Source organism: Hirundo rustica, chromosome 6, assembly GCF_015227805.2.
Source record: "Hirundo rustica isolate bHirRus1 chromosome 6, bHirRus1.pri.v3, whole genome shotgun sequence".
In the NCBI taxonomy this organism is placed as follows: domain Eukaryota; kingdom Metazoa; phylum Chordata; class Aves; order Passeriformes; family Hirundinidae; genus Hirundo; species Hirundo rustica.
Genome location: NC_053455.1, coordinates 55,189,537 through 55,207,517, shown reverse-complemented (window position 1 = coordinate 55,207,517; position 17,981 = coordinate 55,189,537). Strand labels below are relative to the sequence as shown.

Genomic DNA, 17,981 nt, shown 5'->3' with positions numbered 1-17,981 from the left:
CCAGGAAACCTCTGTGCTTCTAATGCAGCCTGCTGCAGCTTGGCTTCTCATTCAGCTGGGAGTTTTTACTGCCTTCAGAATGGAAGCTTTTCTGGCTTTATCTCACGGTGGATCTTGGAGAAGTCGATGTAACAGCGCCTTTCTGTGCTAAGTTACTTTTTAAGAACGGATACAAAAAAACCCAAGTATAATTTGGAAGTCAGGTTTCAACAGGGGAGAGTGAGCTTAGCCACTGGCTAGCTCACCTAGCTAGCTGGCTGAATTTGTTTAGCCGACCTGCTCTTGGCAAAACATGAATGTTTATCTGAAGTCTAGGCCGAAGGTTCTCAGTCAGTGTTGGTGCAGCAGTTTTTAACCCTTACAGAAATACCAACACGTGATTCTGTCTGCTCCTTTTCCTCCCTGCCACCATCTCCCCTGCCACTCCAAGGCCATTCCATAAAGGGCTGCTGAATCAAAGCAGCTGCAAATTCAGTAAAGGCACTGGGAATCCCACTTTGACAGAACTCATGCTTCATCCTGTCCTAGGTAGGATACCCTGTGCATTCCCTGGATTTAGGCTCCATGTCAGAACTAGACCTGTGGTATATCTTCAAAAGAGCTAGTTAGCCCCATTTATGCCCCGTCCATCAGATCAAATCTATCTATGTAGGCCAAAGCAGAGAGGGCAAAGAGCTGCTAATTGGAAGAGCCAGTCTGAATGAGCAAGTCACAGTCAACTTCTGTCAGAACTTTAAAGCACTCGGGAATTACAAGAGTGGCATGTCTTTGTTTCACAGAGGAGGGGTTTCCATCTCTTTCCAATCACCAGTATTGTTTCTCAGGTTCTCCCTGCATGCAGACTAGATAAAACATCATTTTCATTCTAACTCTACCACTAGGATTACTGTGACAAATTTCAAACTACACTGTCAAAGCAACATTTAAAGCTAATTTGATTACTTTCACTGAAAAGTCAAGTTGCAAAAGGTGTGATTTGAGTTGCCTGAAATGAGATTTGTGCTGCAGTGAATGGGCTAAAGAACTTCCTTCTCCAGGCCTTTACTGAGATCAGCTTAGATTTGTTATATGGGATATTTTTCTTTCCTTTTACTTCTGTTCGCCTTGAAGGCCAAACAAAGACTTGACACCCAGCCTGCAGCCAGCACAGGCCCTCTGGACAGCCTTGAATTCTGCAGCTTTGCTGCTAACCAAGTTCACAAATACCCATCTGTTGTTGGCTTGTATCTGTATTTTTGTGTGGAACTTAAAATAGCTCACCAGCTGATCAGCACAGAGACAAGACATCACCTCTGTGGCTCTGTTTATCAGCAGCTGTTCCTCCTGCTCCTCCCTAACTGCACATGCCAGAACCACAAGTATTTTCTAAGATCTTGCACAAGAGCCTTTTTCTGATGCACAGAACTTGAGCATGGCTCATCCTTCTGCCTTCCTGAGGGCCCCACGGAGGTGATGGGGCACGGTGCTGCGAGGGCCTGGACGCTCCTGGAGCAGTGCACAGCCCCAGCCAGGAGTGAGCTGCTGCTGCTCCTGCCATGCCTGTCCTCAGCTGCCTCAGCATGTTCTGTCACGGCCTCGGTGCTGGGGACAAATCAAAGGGGTGGAAAGAACTGAACCTTTGCCTGTGCTTCCTCTTCTAAATGAGACAATTACGCTTTCGCTCCACACAGAAAGTGGCAAAGGCTCCTTCTGTGCTGTGGCTGCTCCATGAACTTAGAGTTGCTGTTCTTACACCTTAAGACCAAATTCTAAGGTAAAATAAGTGAGATAAAACAAAATACTGACAGATGCTTTGGGAACAAGAGAGTGCCCTACCTGTCTCTGTCTAGGCCGCTTCATCTTGGGCAGGGGCTGTGAAATTTTTATGGGATTAGAGCCACAGAGGGCATTGACTCCTCAGCATCATCTTTCCCTTCTTCCTGCTGAGCCCCTTGCGCCATCTTTGAAAGGACATCTTGCCAACAGACACAGACATTCAAGGGAGACAAAGGACAATGAGTAAATGAATGTCCTTGCTTTCCTATTAACTTTTTTTGTTGCATCCAAGACCATCCTACATATAATTAATGATTGTGCAGAGCAAAGTACTCCTGTGAGCTTCAGTACATGAACAGCTACACAGTTAATTTCTGGAGAGAAGATCTGTTTACTGGTCAGCAGCATTCTCTACACCTGAGCTGGGTGATGAGTTGTGCTCTTTTGTAAATAACTGCCCCCTTCTCAGAGAAGCCTCTCAGTCCAGAGCCCCGGATGGTGGCAGGCACTCCACCCCTTCATTCCTGTTTGTCTAAGTTTACCTGTAGCCAATAGATCTTTTTTTCCAAGGCCTGGTATTTGCAGTTCAAAGGCCATCTTAAAAATGCAAACCTCACCACAGGGAGGTCCTGTGCTTGGTACTTTTTTCCTCCTTGATGGACCAAAAAACACATGCCTTGTCTTTAAAGTCAAGAAGAGCTTTACAAGCTAGAAAACACTGAATTGGAAAGACACTCTTTAAGAACATGTTTATTTCCAAGGGTGAAATAAACAATGGAATTCATGAGGCTCTCCACAGCAAAGCATGTGTATAAATTGTAAAGTTCACACTATGGAACGATTTCCTGTAATACACAGTATTTATTACTTCTAGTAAGAGAAACACATCAGTGAGCAACGTTCTTTACCAAAGAGAGAAAAAATTACGCTGTTTATGAAATGATTACAATAACAAATGAAAATACTGAACTTTGAATTGTGATTAAAGTCTCTTGTAACTGTGCTTTATTTTACAGATATGGCCTCTGAACGACTTTGGATTTCTACGCGCAAGCCCCAATGGCCACAGATTTCTTGATGATTAAATGACTTAAGTTACTATTGACAGTTTTCATAGTATTTTCTACTCAAATGAATGGAACTATTTTTGTTTAGAATAAACACAAATATTACTTGACATAGATGTCTCTTTCTGAGATTACACTTGACTTCAGAGTGGGAATGATACACTTGTGTCATCAACAAAAATGATGCGCCTCTTGCTCTGCTTCCTCTGGTAAGCCACAACGAGTGCTTGGATTTATGGGAAAGTTCTGGGGTTTTGTTCCAAGCCAAGGTTAGCACTGAGTGTTCAGAAGGATGGAAAAGGCACAGTGCACTTACTCTGCTGTCACACAGCCGGAGCCATCTCCTGGCTCTCCCTACATCAGCAGGAGGAATACTGAACCAGCAGGGTTCCAGATCTGCTGGTCACTCCCAGGAGTGCTGTGGAGTTTCTCTCTGACTGACCTGTGGCGTCAGAGCACAGCTCCCTCGTTAGCTTTCCTCTCAGGAATGATGACTCCGTTTGCTCCGATGATGGAGAACCCAGCTCAATGTGTGCTCCTGCTCCAGGCTGCCCAGGTGATGTCACTGTCACAGGGCAGGGCACAGCCACCAGCCTTGCTCCTTAAGCACTGGGACACCCAGCTGCCTCCAGCTACCAGCCTCTGCCTCCTCCTTCTTGTCTCCAGTCTTTGAGAGGATTTCATGGACTTAAATATTTAGCTTATAAACAGCAAATGTTCCTGTTTCCCACTGCTGAACCTTGCTCTTCATTATCTTCAAAGCATTCTCACATCTGCGCCTCCTGATTGAATTTTGTCATCTGAGCTGTTAAAAGGATTTAACCTAAGAGGTAGGGCTCAAGGTAGAGCTGCTTCAGAGTGAAATTGAAAGAAGCCACTCCATTGTTTGCTGGGGAAGAAACCTTTAGATCAGGAGATACATTCCAGTTGTACAGAACTCATGTTCTGGGTTGGAGGTGTTTAATTATGAGCTCTTCAGCTGCAGAAGGAAAGTCTGAACCTCATGTCTACACAGCTGTATGAGCAAAGGGGCACTTGTCATTTTTAAGCCTGAATGAACTTGTTCTTGTAGTGTCTCCCTTTTCTTTAACATACACTTCTTTAGCAGATGTTGTCCCTTGTTTGTCCAATCTCTTGAAAAGTTTGTAACTCTCAATGTACTTCACTGAAACAATCATTGCAGAATCTCGATAACGAGTGAACATGTGTCACAACAAACCAAAGTTACATCTTTGGTTTCACTCTTGGAGATGCTGTAATTCCCACCACATCGACAGGACAGAGTGTAGAGCTGTTCATCTAACAAAAAAGAAAACAAAAACGCCTTTAGTGCTGGAGAAGAATCAAGAATTTATTTGGAATGTTCTTCACAAAGCTGCTCTTAGTAACAAATAACCTCCCACTGCTGGGTTGTAAATATCAGTATCTGTACTACCATTTGTAGCTCAAAAAGTAATCTCAAAATGCTTTGGTGATTGAGGGATTCTTACACTGAACAACCAGGGCCAGTGGAGTCTCTTCAAAAAAAACAAAACCCCAGTAATAACAAGGTGCACGCTTATGAAACGGATGATACTGAAGAAAAAACTAAGTGGTGTTAGTCATACGTGTGACAGATCAAGGATTCTTCCAAAACAGGCTGCTAAACCAGGAACTAAAACAGAAGTAGGATTTTCCCCCTCACAACTTAAAGAAAGTAAAAAAATAAAAATCAGCTGTTTATTCTAAAAGCAATTAAACAAGAAAATCCAGAGCAATAGACAGGAGGGACAGTGGCAGATGAAAAAAGAAACACAGGCATTCTACCATCATGGGAAGAGCAAGAAGATGCACAAGAGAGATGGGAAAAATCTATATACTCTCAATTATACAAGAGGAGAGCTGGGTGAAAAGTGGTACTGCAAGTGAGGGTGGGGAGTAGTGATGTAAGTAGAATGGAAAATAAATGTAACAGAAAGTTAAATTCTAATCCAGGTAATCTCAGAGAGCAAAACAGCTTTGTCCCAAGAAATACAGAAAAAACCAGTACTTAAAGTAAGCCAACAATGGTGCAAGATGCAGAAAAAAATTAACAGGGACAATGAAAAGCATTAGGAAGCAGCAGCAAGGTACTCATACCTTCATTCCAGGACATGTCCTCCAGATAAATCTGTGCATGAAGTGGCCATTCTTTTGTCAGGTTATCTTCTATAAAGCAAACATGACAGATGCTCAGTCTTTTTTGATAAATTAATAGTTTTATATACCTAGCCGTCAATCTGGTCCCTACTAGAGAGTCCTGCCTAGACAACTGTATCAGTTCAAAATGCAGTTCTCTAAAATTTTAGTTTCCATATATCTGGATAAGCTGGAAAATGTCCTTTTGTAGCCAGGAGAAATGAATGGTGACAATGTATTACTGAATTAAGACCCTGAAACCAGTGCTTTTGCACAAACCACTTCAGTGAAATCAGGGGCAAACTTCTGTTTCGATGTAGATGTCTTTTAAAACCTGTCTGTAACTCCAGCTCCACGAGTCCACATTTCACTCACTGAAATGGTGAAGGTCTGCTAACCTGTACTTTTCCCAGATTTGTGGGACAGCTGAGGTCCAAAGGGACACTTAAGATCACCTATCAAAGCCTCCTGCACCTGCAGGGCAGCTGAGCAAGCTGACCAGGATGGGCCATGTCCAGGCAGATTTTAAATATCTCCACAACTGGAGACTTCTCAGTATCTCTCCTCAGTATCTCTCAGGCAACCCATTCCTCCTTAGAAAGGAGAAGCCAAAGAAAAACCTTCCAGTCAGCACCAAGGGAATGTTGTGTGTGAGAACACAAAGAAATAAATGCAAAACACTTGTAGGGAAGACCAGACCAAGTGCTCTTTTATGATAAAGAGTCTCTGAGCACAGAAAGTCAGTCAAGTTCTGGCCTGTACCTGAGAGATCCGCTGCCATTTGAGCCCCTAGACTCTTCCAATCTTGAGTACAGCATGAAGTGAAAAGTGTACAACACAACTGAGAGCATCAAATGCAAAGTGTTCACTACAAATCGGTGTTTTTTTCAGTTTATCAGCAACTCAGATTTGATGTACAAAGTTTACACCAACTTCTTTAGCTTAATAATGTGAGAGCTTGTCATCAAAGTTACAAGTGAAGCCATAAAAAGTTGTATCTAAAAAGTGAAAAAAAGACATAAACTCCTTATAACTTAATGACGCAAAACCTCCCAGCTGCTGCCTGTCCCCTGAAAGCTCCAACTCCCCAAATGCTGTATTTTGAAGAAAAATAAATGTCCAAAAGCTGAACTAGAGAACATACACAAAGAGATGCCTTGGCTTTGGCAAGACTCAGGAGCTCAGTGCCTACATACAATTTAAATTAGGTTGTTCTTGAGGAGAGAAGTGTTCCCCCTCTTGGAGTGGTGAATTTTTAAGTCTGTTTATAGTTTAGTAACTTTTGAGAGCATGGAGGGTTTTCTACAGCTTTCTTTGAAAAGCTGGCAGTGAAATAATGTCTTATTCCAGAACTGCTTATTGAGCACGTGCTGGAAAAGTCAGATTATGTTGTTTTATTTCCCAAGAGATTGCCCTACTTAATCACTACATTCTAAGTGGTTCTCAGCTTCTTCTGTGTAACCTCCATGTAACTTCTTTGCTCTGGCCTGAAAAGCAGAACTGAGGTACTTTGCATCCTGCTCTCCAGTAGCAACCCCGAAAAACCACCCCTCTCCAACCTTTGTCTGATCAGGAAATGGAGAATTCCCTTCTTTATCACCATAATCCAACCACCAAGTTTTAAATCCCAGTCTTTCTTTTGCAACTCACTGTTCTATCTTCAACTGAAATGTACATTATATATGCCTTGGAATGAGCCTCATCTAAATTAGTTCTAATGAAAGCAATTAAGTGGGACATGCTTGAAATAATCACGGGATGGGTACAGCCTCTTTGATGTTACCTTTGCTGAACACCTATTTGATAATGAAAAGGTCAGAGCCAAAAGAAAATTAACCCGCTCAGACCCAGTGCTTTATTACTCTCAAAAGAAAAGGGAAAAATCAGCAGGAGTGTAATGATGAAAGAAAAGGGGAAAACACACCAGCTACATGGAGTAACAGCATTTTCCTTGCACCTGATCAGAACATTAGTTAACTGTGTGAAGTGTCAAAATACAACAAAGGATTAGATGGCCTCATCTCATCCCAAATAACACCAATGTTACTGGGAGTTTGCTTGGTATAAGCTACAAATGGTGAGGACTGGAATGATAAATGTCCTGAAAGCACCCACAAAACCAGCCAGAGGCCTTTCCTCCAGCAGGCCTTGCTTGAAGCAGAATCTTCCTCTTCTCTGAGGAAGGAAATAAAAAAAAAACCAGAGCTCAAAATCGATTTGTCTACCTATCTGGCTCACCACTGTGATCAAGTAAGAGTACCGTAACTGTGAGAACAGTATGAAAATGGGAAATGCTTCCTATTTCACATGCTTATTTTTAATACTGGGAAGAAAAATTCCCAATTTTCACAAAGGGAAAGGGTCTCAGTTTGTAGAATGAAAAGATTCGCATCTACAGGTAACAAAAAATTGAGTTAGAAAACTTCTAGAGTTTCCTGTTTGGAATTAATGAAGCAGGATTTCTCTCAGAACAACTTTTATAGGATTGGTGGTGGAGGCCTGGGTCATGCCTCGCTGCTAGAAAGTACAAAAAGGGCAGATGGGCCATGAGCCACTTGAAGAGAACTGGTACGATGCGAATTCATGAGGTGACCATACTTCAAGTAAAGTAACTGTGAATCGTAGAACCACAGCATCATTTATGCTGGAAAACACCTTTAAGATCAGTGAGTCCAACCATTAAAGTAATGAAAAAGCAGCTAAAAGTCTGCTCTCTCTTCTATTCCAAACATGGTATAACGTGAAGCCCAGGGAACAGAATTTCAATAAAGCTTTTCTAATTCACCCCTGCAATTGTAATTTTGAAAATTAAAAAAAAAAAAAAAAATCCCAACCAATGGGTAGAATTAATCCTTCTCAAAATTCTCAGGCTGAACAGAGACTGTTATTCATCTGATGCTCAGATCCTGAAAGATCAGGTACAGCATCACTGCGCAAGGGAGGGGATTGTCCCACTCAGCTCTGAGCTGGGGTGGCCTCACCTCAAGTCCTGGGGGCAGTTTTGGGCACCACAATATTAGAAAGACTTTAGGCCATTAGAGAACATCCAAAGGAGGCCATGAGGAAGGTGAAGGCCCTTGAGAGGAAGCCGTGTAAGGAGTGGTTGAGGGCACTGGGTCTGTTCAGCCTGGAGAAGAGGAGACTGAGAGCAGACCTCACTGCAGTTACAAATTCCTCATGAGAGGAAGAGGAGCGGCAGGCACTGATCTCTGCTCTCTGGTGACAGTGACAGGACTCAAGGCCTGAAACTGAGTCAGGGGAGGTTTAAGCTGGATATCAGGAAAACATTCTTCACCCAGAGGGTGGCTGGGCACTGGAACAGGCTCCTCAGGGAAGCGGTCACAGCAGCAAGCCTGGCAGAGCTCAAGAAGTGCTTGGACAGTGCTCTCAGGCACATGGTGTGATTCTTGGGGTGCCCTGTTGCAGGGCCATCAGTGATCCTCTAAGCCCCTTCCAGCTCAGCATATACTATGTGATTCTATGAAGTCTGAAATCTGGTTATCTCAAAAAATAAAAATTTTCTATTAGTACGCTTGATTTTGCACATAATCCAGTAACAGCTCTTGTCAGGCAGTTCTGCACACTGCCATTTATTTGCCTGTCTGGTTCAAGCACGAGGAACATTTTCCAGAGATGAACAAAGCTTTTTTATTTTCTAGGTCTCCTACTAAATACCTTACCCAGCCTAATACACCTTGAGACAGCAGAAACAGAGGTAGCCACTTACTCTAAGAAGAGAGGCACGGCCCAGTCTGAGTTTGCAAGCAGAACATCCAAACTAACGGCTCCCACAGAGATTCATATTGCTTGTGCCCTTTCTTATTTCAGCTGCATCATTGTTATTACAACCACAGCTCCTCGTTGGTGCTTGTCTGAAGTGAACTGGTGTCCCATTTTCACTCCCAGGCCCATGGAGAGTGGGAATTTACCAGAGCTGAGTTACGTGGTGGCCTTTCATGTGATGTCTGCTCAGGCTGTAAAACTCTGCGTACAGAGCTGTCATTTCTGAAACGCACCCTGAACGTACAGGGGGAGATGGGTGGACCTGATCGTCCACCAGAACTCGTGAAACAAATTTTAATTCGCCAGCAGCACAGCCTGCCTGGCTTTACCATCTAGTGGATTTGTATGACAACAAGAGGTGAAAGGATTCTGCAGCTCCATTGTCTCAAATGCAGGATCTAAGAAAACACTGGCAGGCTCATCAGAGAGGTTTATGAGCCTGCAGTTCAAAGAGATTAAAAGGAAAAATCTACTGAGATTCTTTCAGGCTACAGAACAACATTAAATAACTATTAGCAGCTTGGTTCAGTAAAGCTTTACTGGAGCCCTTGCTGGGTCATTCAGAAATTGTAAAAGAGGAAAGGTATTCAAGTTTCACTTGGAGATACAATAAATATTTCTTGGGCTATTTAAGGCTGAGTTTTAGGGAAAGGGTTGCAAGCAGTAAATGGAAATTCAACCCTTTTAACAGTTTATGGTTATTGTAAAAATGGTCATAATACTTGAAAGATTTTTCTAGCTCTTTATCAGGCATACATACTTAGGATTAAATTTTTTTCCAACCAAGCACAATTAAACTTCAAGATATGTACTGTCAGTCAAATACTCTTCACAGTGCCCACTCTGCATAAAAATCACCACAGTACTCACTGGATGTTTTCACAAGTTAAGGCTTTTCAGTTTTAACAAATTACTTAAATTTGAGTCTTTTCAATTAATTTAAAACAATCCCACTTTAATTTGAAATTTTAACAAAGTTACGTGTTAAGAATAACAGAGAGATGTTTGTTACAAAAATACCAAAACAATCCTGCTGCTCCACTTGTTGCAGATGAGCTTTAACTCCAGAGAGTTCAAAGGCCTGTGCTCCAGCTGAGGGGCTAGAGCCACAAATCCATGGCTGGAGAAGGAATGTTCACTTCTGTCATGTACAGAGCACAACCTGGCACACTGCAAAACCACTGCTGTTGTCAGCAAAGCCTGCCTTAGTGACCGGATATTACAAAATGAGCTGGTTTAGGCTAAGTACAATTTTTTGTTGTGCCTCACTGCCTGACGGAGAGGAACAAAGAGTATGGAACCAGAGCTGTTCTCAGAGGCACAAGCCGGAACACTGGCAATTCCAGTCAGAGGCTGGAATTCCTCATGCCTAAAAGAACTGACACAAGAACAAAACAGAAATTACGCTGGAATGTTACTCCCATAGGAAAATTGCTTCTACAGTATTTTTCTAAAAGTGTAATTTAAAAATTGAAAATATAAAGGAGGTGTGTGCCAAGATGTGAAAACTCCTCCCCCCACCCTATAAACCCTTGGAGGCTACAAGAAAGATGGAGAGGGAGTTTTTACCAGGGCACATAGTGACAGGAGAAGAAAGAATGGATTCAAATTGAAAGACAGCAGGTTTTTCATTAGATAGTGGGGAAAAAATATCTGGCTGTGAGGGTGGTGAGGCTCTGGCACAGGCTGCCCAGAGAAGCTGTGGATGCTCCATCCCTGAAGTGCCCAAGGCCAGGTTGGATGGGGCTCTGAGCAACCTGGTCCTGTAGAAGGTATCCCTGCCCATGATGGAGAGGCTGGAACAGGATGGTCTTTAAGGTATTTTCCAACCCAAACCGTTCAGTGTTTCTATGAGTTATGGACATCTGTGTCCATCCTCATGTGGAAACAGACCATCCTTGATTGAACCTCACTAGAGCCACACGTGGAAAAGAACCCCTAGATGCTTAAATCTGCCACCCAAAATCATATACAAAGCAATTGGTTTTAGTGTCGATTCCATTACTAGCTTTGAATTATCTGCTACATTTATCACCAGAAATTATTCCAAGGCATCAATTTACTGATTTAATTTTGTGACCTTTCTGCTTATCAACCATTAATAATTAGAACATAAAATCGATCAATAATTAAGACAAAAAAATGAATTCATACTATTACCTTGGTAACGTGATTGTTTAGATACAGTTCCCTTGTATATATCAACAAAAATGCAGAAACGTTGCAGGGGCTAGTCTGCTATTCCAAGGGACCTGGATAGGATATAGAGATGGGCTGGCAGAGACATCAAAGAGTTCAACCAAGAAGTGCTGCTTTTGGGATGGAATAACCCAATGCACCAGCACAGGCTGGGAGCCATCTGGCTGGAAAGCAGTTCCCCACACAAGGACCAGAGGGACCTGACGGACAAAGGGCTCCACACCAGTCAGCACAGGGCACTCCTGTGGCCAAGGCCAGCCCCACATTGGGCTGTGGCAGCAACAGCACGGCCAGCAGCTCAACACAGGGATTGTTTCAACTCTCTACTCGGCACTATGGAAATTGCACCCAAAATCCTGCATCCATTTTCGGTGCTCCCAGTGCAAAGCCCTGACTTACAGGAGCAAGTCCACTGGATTGCCAGTGGTCAGGGGCAAGGAGGGTGCAGAGAGACTTCTCAGAGGTGCACACAGAAGGGAAGAGAAGTGAAAGGCACAAGTTGTGAAGTCCTTCTATACGACTTGAGAGAAGCAAGACATGTTTGGGTTGATTTGGGGTTTGGTCTTTGTTCGTTCGGTTGGTTTTTCTACCATGAGGTGTTTGAACACGGGAACTGCTGCGCAGAGCAGCTCGAGAATCTCCATCCTTGGAAGTGCTAAAGCTAGACTGGAGAAGGGCTGAGCAACTGATCATGAGGACTGGCTTTAGGTAGGAGACTGATCTGGCTGGCCTGTGAAGGTCTCTTCTAGCCTGTGTGATTCTCTGATTCAGTGAGAAAGTTTTCTTCTTTCCAGCTGTGTCACGAAAGCATGAACTTTCAGGGTTCAGATGATCTCTAATGTGAAAAATGTGAAACAGGTTTTACCCATGCTAAAAACTCTTGGTAATAATTAGAGTCAAGCTTGATTTTAACTGCATATTCATATTTTTAAAATGAGGTATCAAAGAACGAAAAGTCTAAGAAGAAAATCTATTGACAAAAAAAACACCCCAACAACCCAAGTCCATTCTTCATAAGTAAATTGTTATGCAGGTTTTTTTTCCATCCCTCAAATTTTTCTCAGGGACTGTAAGCAAAAGATTCACCATCATAGAAAGGTATTCTTATATGACAAAACAATGAACTGGAAAAAAATTCAGAAAGCATACAAAAAGGCAGTTCTTATAAGATTTCCAGATCAGAAGAAGTTGGATAAGTATTTGAGCCTAACCTCTGAACAGTTTGTGGTTCGTCCCTTCCCTTTTAATGCTACGGCCTGAAGGCACAAAAAATTTAGAAAATTATTGGGAAACCTTCAGAGAAAAGCAGTATTAAGATATAAAAGCACATTCACTTGTTATTCTCAACAATTCAAACAAAAATAAAATTAAAACCATAGAGCCCCACAGCATTTCATCTCCTTGGAACTTCTCTGGCTACTGAATTTCTGAGCCAAGCAATTAAGATTTAGTTAGTGTAACACAAGAAGGTACATACAAATAAACAATCTGTGAAATGGGGAAAAGACTGCAGCGCAAAGGGCTTCCTGCTGATGGGCAGCCACACACACACACAGAGGCATCCTTCAGATCCTGCTTCCTGGCTTTCCTTTGCATCTTACTAACTTGCTGTATTATCTCTCTCATCACTATTCCCCTTAGCTGCTGTCTCAATTCCTTTGTTTCTGTGAGCTTTTATGGCAGTGTCTACGAATTTGTCTAGAATCATGACTTCAGAAGCAGCTTGACAGGCATTCAAAGAACTAGAATTTATTTCCCCATCATTCTGCTGCCAGGGAACATGCTGGAAAGAATGCAGCAGCACAGCACATGTGTGTTAGGTGTGGCTCAGTCTGAAACACAGGGGCCCTGGGAATGGCACCCTCTTTGCTAAAACAGAATGTCCCATCACCATCCCATTACCAAACACCTGCCTAAACAGAGGTACAATCTGATCACTCCATTTACCAAGTCTTTTATACAGAATCTTGGGATAGCTTTTCGAAGAACTCATCTGGATGCAAAAGAATCTCAAAAAATACAGATAATCTTCAAATTACAGTCAAAACTAATCTATAGCAATGTCCTTAAATCCCAAGGGAAAACAAAATCTTGATGTAGCTCTCTACTCCAGCAGACTAACCTGACCCAGGCAAAATGGAACTTCATAGTCTGAATTTAGGCTTTAGGTAAAACTCACCAAACACTGAAAAGATTCCAAACTTAATCTCTAGTATTTCCTTTCTCCTCTGCATGTGCAATTTGTGAAAAGAGAAGGCATAGCCAATATAACCATGGTAAGAGTACAATAGCATGGAGAGCGCTGGGCAGCAGAAATTCCTGTTCTGACATTACCTTCAGGCATTTAAAAAATACCTTTGAGATGAAAAATTCATTTAAGTCTGATCTTAATATTGTTTACATCACAAATAGAACAAGATGCAATTTTTTCCATTCTTCTAAAATATTTATTCAACAACTCTGTTTTCACCCCTCCCCGCTCTGTTCCCAAAGCCACACAAAGTCTGAAATGCAAGGTTATTTAACTGGAGAATTCACCCTGTGTATCTCCAGTTCTCCGTCACCCTCTTTATCCCGCAGTGATGGCTGTGCGCCACAGTGACTACGCCTTTGTCTCTCCAAGTTGTGGCACCGGCGGTGGCAGGGGAGTTAAAAATCAGCACAAGGGAGAAAGGTCTGATGGTGTGCCAATGCACAATGGCAGGGAATTCAATAACAAGCTGCACAGACAGCGGGCTTTTATCAGCACATTCCGCAGTGGTGGTGGCTCCACGTCAATGCCGGGCCCGAGTGTGTTACTGCAGAGTGCGACCGAGTGTTCTCCCCACGGGCAAGCCACTATTATTGACTCCCCCCATTAACATGTAGGGTGGATATACATTTATTGAAGGTTCTAATGGAAGGCTGAGGGACTCCTATCCTGAGGCCAGAGCAGAAAGACAGCCTATCACTTCATGTAATGGTAGCCCATGTGTGACAGACCTGACCTACATTTCCCCCCTTTCTTTCTCACAACAGCCTGTCACTGTTTTAAGAAGCTATTTTCTGAGAACTATAAAAAGGAATGCGTGCTAGAGCTGCCCAGTTAATATGTTACATTGAAATATTATTTACAGATCCGCTTTAGAAAGGTTAGTTTAGACTATGGATGAATTATGAACGCTACCTAACACCCACAATGGAAAAGAATGTGTCCTAATGATTCTGGTTATAAATCCGTACACAAAGAACACTAGGTGTAGATGGATTAATACTTACATCTAAAACACTGCAACAAAACGGAGCATAACACTTAAAATTAGGAACAATTAATGAAGCTACCTTCATAAAATAAAAGGAGGTAAGGTCTACAATTAGTATAAATTTCATAACAATTCAAACTATCAGGAATAATGCCCCCTAACGTTTTGTTGGAAGCAATTCCGTGTTTTCAGCAGCTAATGTATGTGTAGCTCAAGCTATAAATAATGGATCCATGTTTGAAAGTAGGACAAGAGCAAAAGAAACATTCGGTTCAGCACTAAACAGCATTTTAAAATACCATCTAACTACCACTCCCAGCCCCTGCTTATTTAAAGAGCTGCTGCCACTCCAGCACTCCTTGGCAGGAACCTACCACGCTGCTGCAGGTCATACTCTTTTTTTGTCTCCTCGTTCCCTAGAATTTTCCACGCTTGATCAATTTCGATGAACCGCTGCACGCGCTCCTCCACTTCTCCTGCTGGCACATCTGCCTCCTGTTTGTCGGGATGATACTGCCAATCAAAAACAACATAAAAAAAAGGGCTGGGGGAGTGAAAGTGAGCAGGGTGGGAGAGGAGCAATCAATAATGCATTTGATACTCAGTCAGGAGGACAGAGAAAAGGAGAAGGTCTAAGCTGAGGAGCCAAAGGAAGGGAGATGACAACGCTGGGCACAAGAGGAACCTGCCAATTTAATTATCCCACTGGAATGGCAACTGAACCACCAGTGGCACAAGTGTCACCATGCGCACTGACGGCATTTTCTGGATAATTTGCTGATGGAATCACTGGCCTTATGGACAATTTACCTAGAGAGTGACTACCACAAACAGGAATAGGTACATGCAGGGGACCACGCCACAGGAACAAGAGGAGGTGCTGCAGGTGCTGGCAGCTGTCGTGGTACTACACAGAGCTAATTTAAACATAACACCAATGTTTAGTTAAAGCTGTTACAGATAAATTGAATGCTGTATTACATGTGCCTAGCTTTTTTATGATTTAAATGGTAAATAAAATATACATGATCAAATATAATTTATACTACGTGCAATTCTACTTTTGAAAATATGCCTCAACATCTTTAATTTCTTCCAGTTCAGTGAATCAATAGCCCTTCCAAATACTTAAAGTCATGGATCACTGACTACAAAATTGTGTCATTTCAGTTAAGAAATGTTTATTCAAGGACGTGGTTATTCAAGAAATCCCACGTTAAACAGGCCAATAATAATTAAAATGGTAACACGTTTTCTTTCTCATTTGTTCTGAGCATTCTGACTTGAGTGGTTCCAATGTCTACTGAAAAGGAACCCCCAAAGCTCCATCTTCCCATAGCTTTAATTAATCTCCAGTAATCTCTTTTTTCTGATATTTTAAATTGCTCGGTAGATGGGATGGAGTATCAGGAAACAGCATTTAAGCTGAGAAAGTTGCAACATAATCAAGTCTACTGATTATATGCCCCAGCTGATATCTGTGTCATAGACCAAGTTTTCCCTTATTCTGTAGCTTTAACTGCTCTTTATACCAACATCAGCTGGGGCACTGAAACATGAAGCAGATTTTCAGATGTAGAACCTGTTCCATAAGTGTTAAAGCAGATTTCTGATTAAATGAATCTCTCTGTTTTAGTTTATAATCCATTTTGCAAAGAAAAGAATGCTAGTAACACGTGTAGTTGATAAAATCCCAAATGTAAAGGAGCACCTCTCTGGAGTCTATTTGCTCACTGATGTAACTGGCACTGGCACTGACGGGTGTTACCCAGACAACAGCAGGGATGGGTGAGCAAAATGCTTCGACATCAGGTTTTTTCACCGCTGTTTTTCCATATACAGGTGGATGTACCTCCAACCTCACATACAAGGTCTGTACACAAAATCCTGTTTCCGTTCCACTTGAAGTCCCCTCTGTATTCAAGAATAAGGGCTATCTTACAACTTGCTGAAAATACAGCTAAAGAACAGTTGTGATCCATAAAGATTGATCCCTTTTCTATCTCCTCGAATGAAGATGACAAAATTCTAAGGTGCAAACAAAGCCAAAAAATTTTGGTCATTGTGTTAAATCACTGTATTCTATATTGATAACTGCTAGATATTTGGATTGGCCACAAAGACCACACCTTCTCAGATCAGTTTCTTAGAAATACAAGGAAACATTACTGATCAACCGCCCAAAGCAGAGCTACACATCTCCTGCCAAGAATGTTGAGAGAACACTCCCACAAAACTGGTCACACTTTCCTTTTGCTTCACCAAAACCAGGTCTGACTGAACAATTATTCTGAACTATATTGGAAGGAGACAGCAAAATACAGGAAGCCACACATCAAAAAAGTACAGTGGAAAAACAATAATCAATGCTGAAAACACTACTCTGTTAATTTCTTGAATAATGCAGAAAATTAATTATTCTACAGGTTTATCACAGAGCTCTTAATTCCTTTCCTATAGATTTGGAAAATCTAGTTTCTGCAGAATATGCAAGTTTTATGTTAGAAAGACTACAATTTCATCTAACTTCTATCAACTCCATTGTAGAGGACTTACTAATTAAAATATGCATCTATATCTATATCTATCTATTTCTCTTCATTTTGGTCTCCATGCCTTCTGAACCTATTTGCTACTTCCTCTCTTGGCCTTTCTCCTCTATTAATGCCTTTAGCAAACTACATCTACACCAAGAAAAATCCTCACACATCAGCTCTTCTACTCTACTACTCCTCTTATTCTTTTTTTACTCCAGTGACCCCATTTCATCTGGATTTATGTACTTATTTTTATGCTCTTATTGACTTATTTTCCTACTCTCTAGCTTGCTAATAAAAAATCCAGGAATTTATCTGTAGCAAAAATCCACTCTTGATTCAACTGCCCTTCTCCTCCCTCTCCAAGACAGCAAACAAGGTGTCCTCTCTCCAGTTGTTTTAGACACGGTGCAGCCACTCAGACACAGAGGACACTTTACAAAAGTACTGAAATTCAGAGGGAGCACTCTAATGTTCTCTGTCAATACTTCAGACAGAAATCAACCATACTCTTTTTTGGGACCTTTCCTCACTCCTAGTTACTAGATTCTTGCGTCTGATCTGGCTCCCCTCTCCAGCATAACCTGCAGAGGAGCTGCCTGAAGAAGCAGAGCCAGGGGTTTGGTTTTGTTCCGCAGGAGGTGAAATATGATGAACGTTTGTGATCTCCTCCTCTTTCCCATTCAGCCTTATTTCTGGGTTAATTTCAGCTGCAGCCTGTCCAGGCCCCATAATGCAAACAGACAGGCCCTGTTTTCTACTCGACCTCCCTCCTTCGGCTCCAGCTGAACTGCTGCTCATCTCTCCCTCGTGCACCCACTTGTAAGGTTTGACTCAGAACGCTACAACCCCCCTGTCTCCTGCAATATCAGTCCTCAGGATCTGTGCAGATCACGTTCATGTCATTCGTACCCTACTTGAGCACTGTTCTCACCCTGCTACTGGATGCTTTTAAATCTTTCAGCTGCAGATGTGCAACAGTTTGAGACAGCAATACTTCATAGAAGTAACTTTCTGCTGAGCACTCATGCTGATAACTGCATTCAAAACCAAATTTTACTAACGTGTTATTACTTCATAGGATTTTATAAAAACAGTAAATGATCCTTTCCCAAGTCCAGCTGAGGGAAGGGAAAATGAAGAAGCTTGGCGATACATGCCCAAACTTTTTTATAGCTGTACTAGACGTAACTTGCTGACTCCCTGTCTGGGACTGGTATCATTTTACAGCATATGATGCT

General features: G+C 42.1%; 2 protein-coding genes across 6 annotated transcripts in view; one reads left to right on the top strand and one right to left on the bottom strand.

The window, feature by feature from the left end:
- IMMP1L (inner mitochondrial membrane peptidase subunit 1) overlaps positions 1-2,932 on the top strand; it is a 34,794-nt gene extending 31,862 nt beyond the window's left edge. For both annotated transcript variants that reach the window (XM_040067004.1, XM_040067005.2), the window contains one exon: positions 2,772-2,932. In XM_040067004.1, coding sequence (XP_039922938.1) covers positions 2,772-2,840 — 69 coding nt within the window. In that variant the 3' untranslated portion in view covers positions 2,841-2,932. The remainder of the gene's footprint in view (positions 1-2,771) is intronic.
- Positions 2,479-17,981, bottom strand: part of DNAJC24 (DnaJ heat shock protein family (Hsp40) member C24) — a 35,352-nt gene continuing 19,849 nt past the window's right edge. For all 4 annotated transcript variants that reach the window (XM_040067006.2, XM_040067008.2, XM_058420897.1 and 1 more), the window contains exons 3-5: positions 14,578-14,716; positions 4,941-5,009; positions 2,479-4,121 (exon numbers count right to left, since the gene is read on the bottom strand). In XM_040067006.2, the coding sequence (XP_039922940.1) occupies positions 3,997-4,121; positions 4,941-5,009; positions 14,578-14,716 (333 nt within the window). In that variant the 3' untranslated portion in view covers positions 2,479-3,996. The remainder of the gene's footprint in view (positions 4,122-4,940; positions 5,010-14,577; positions 14,717-17,981) is intronic.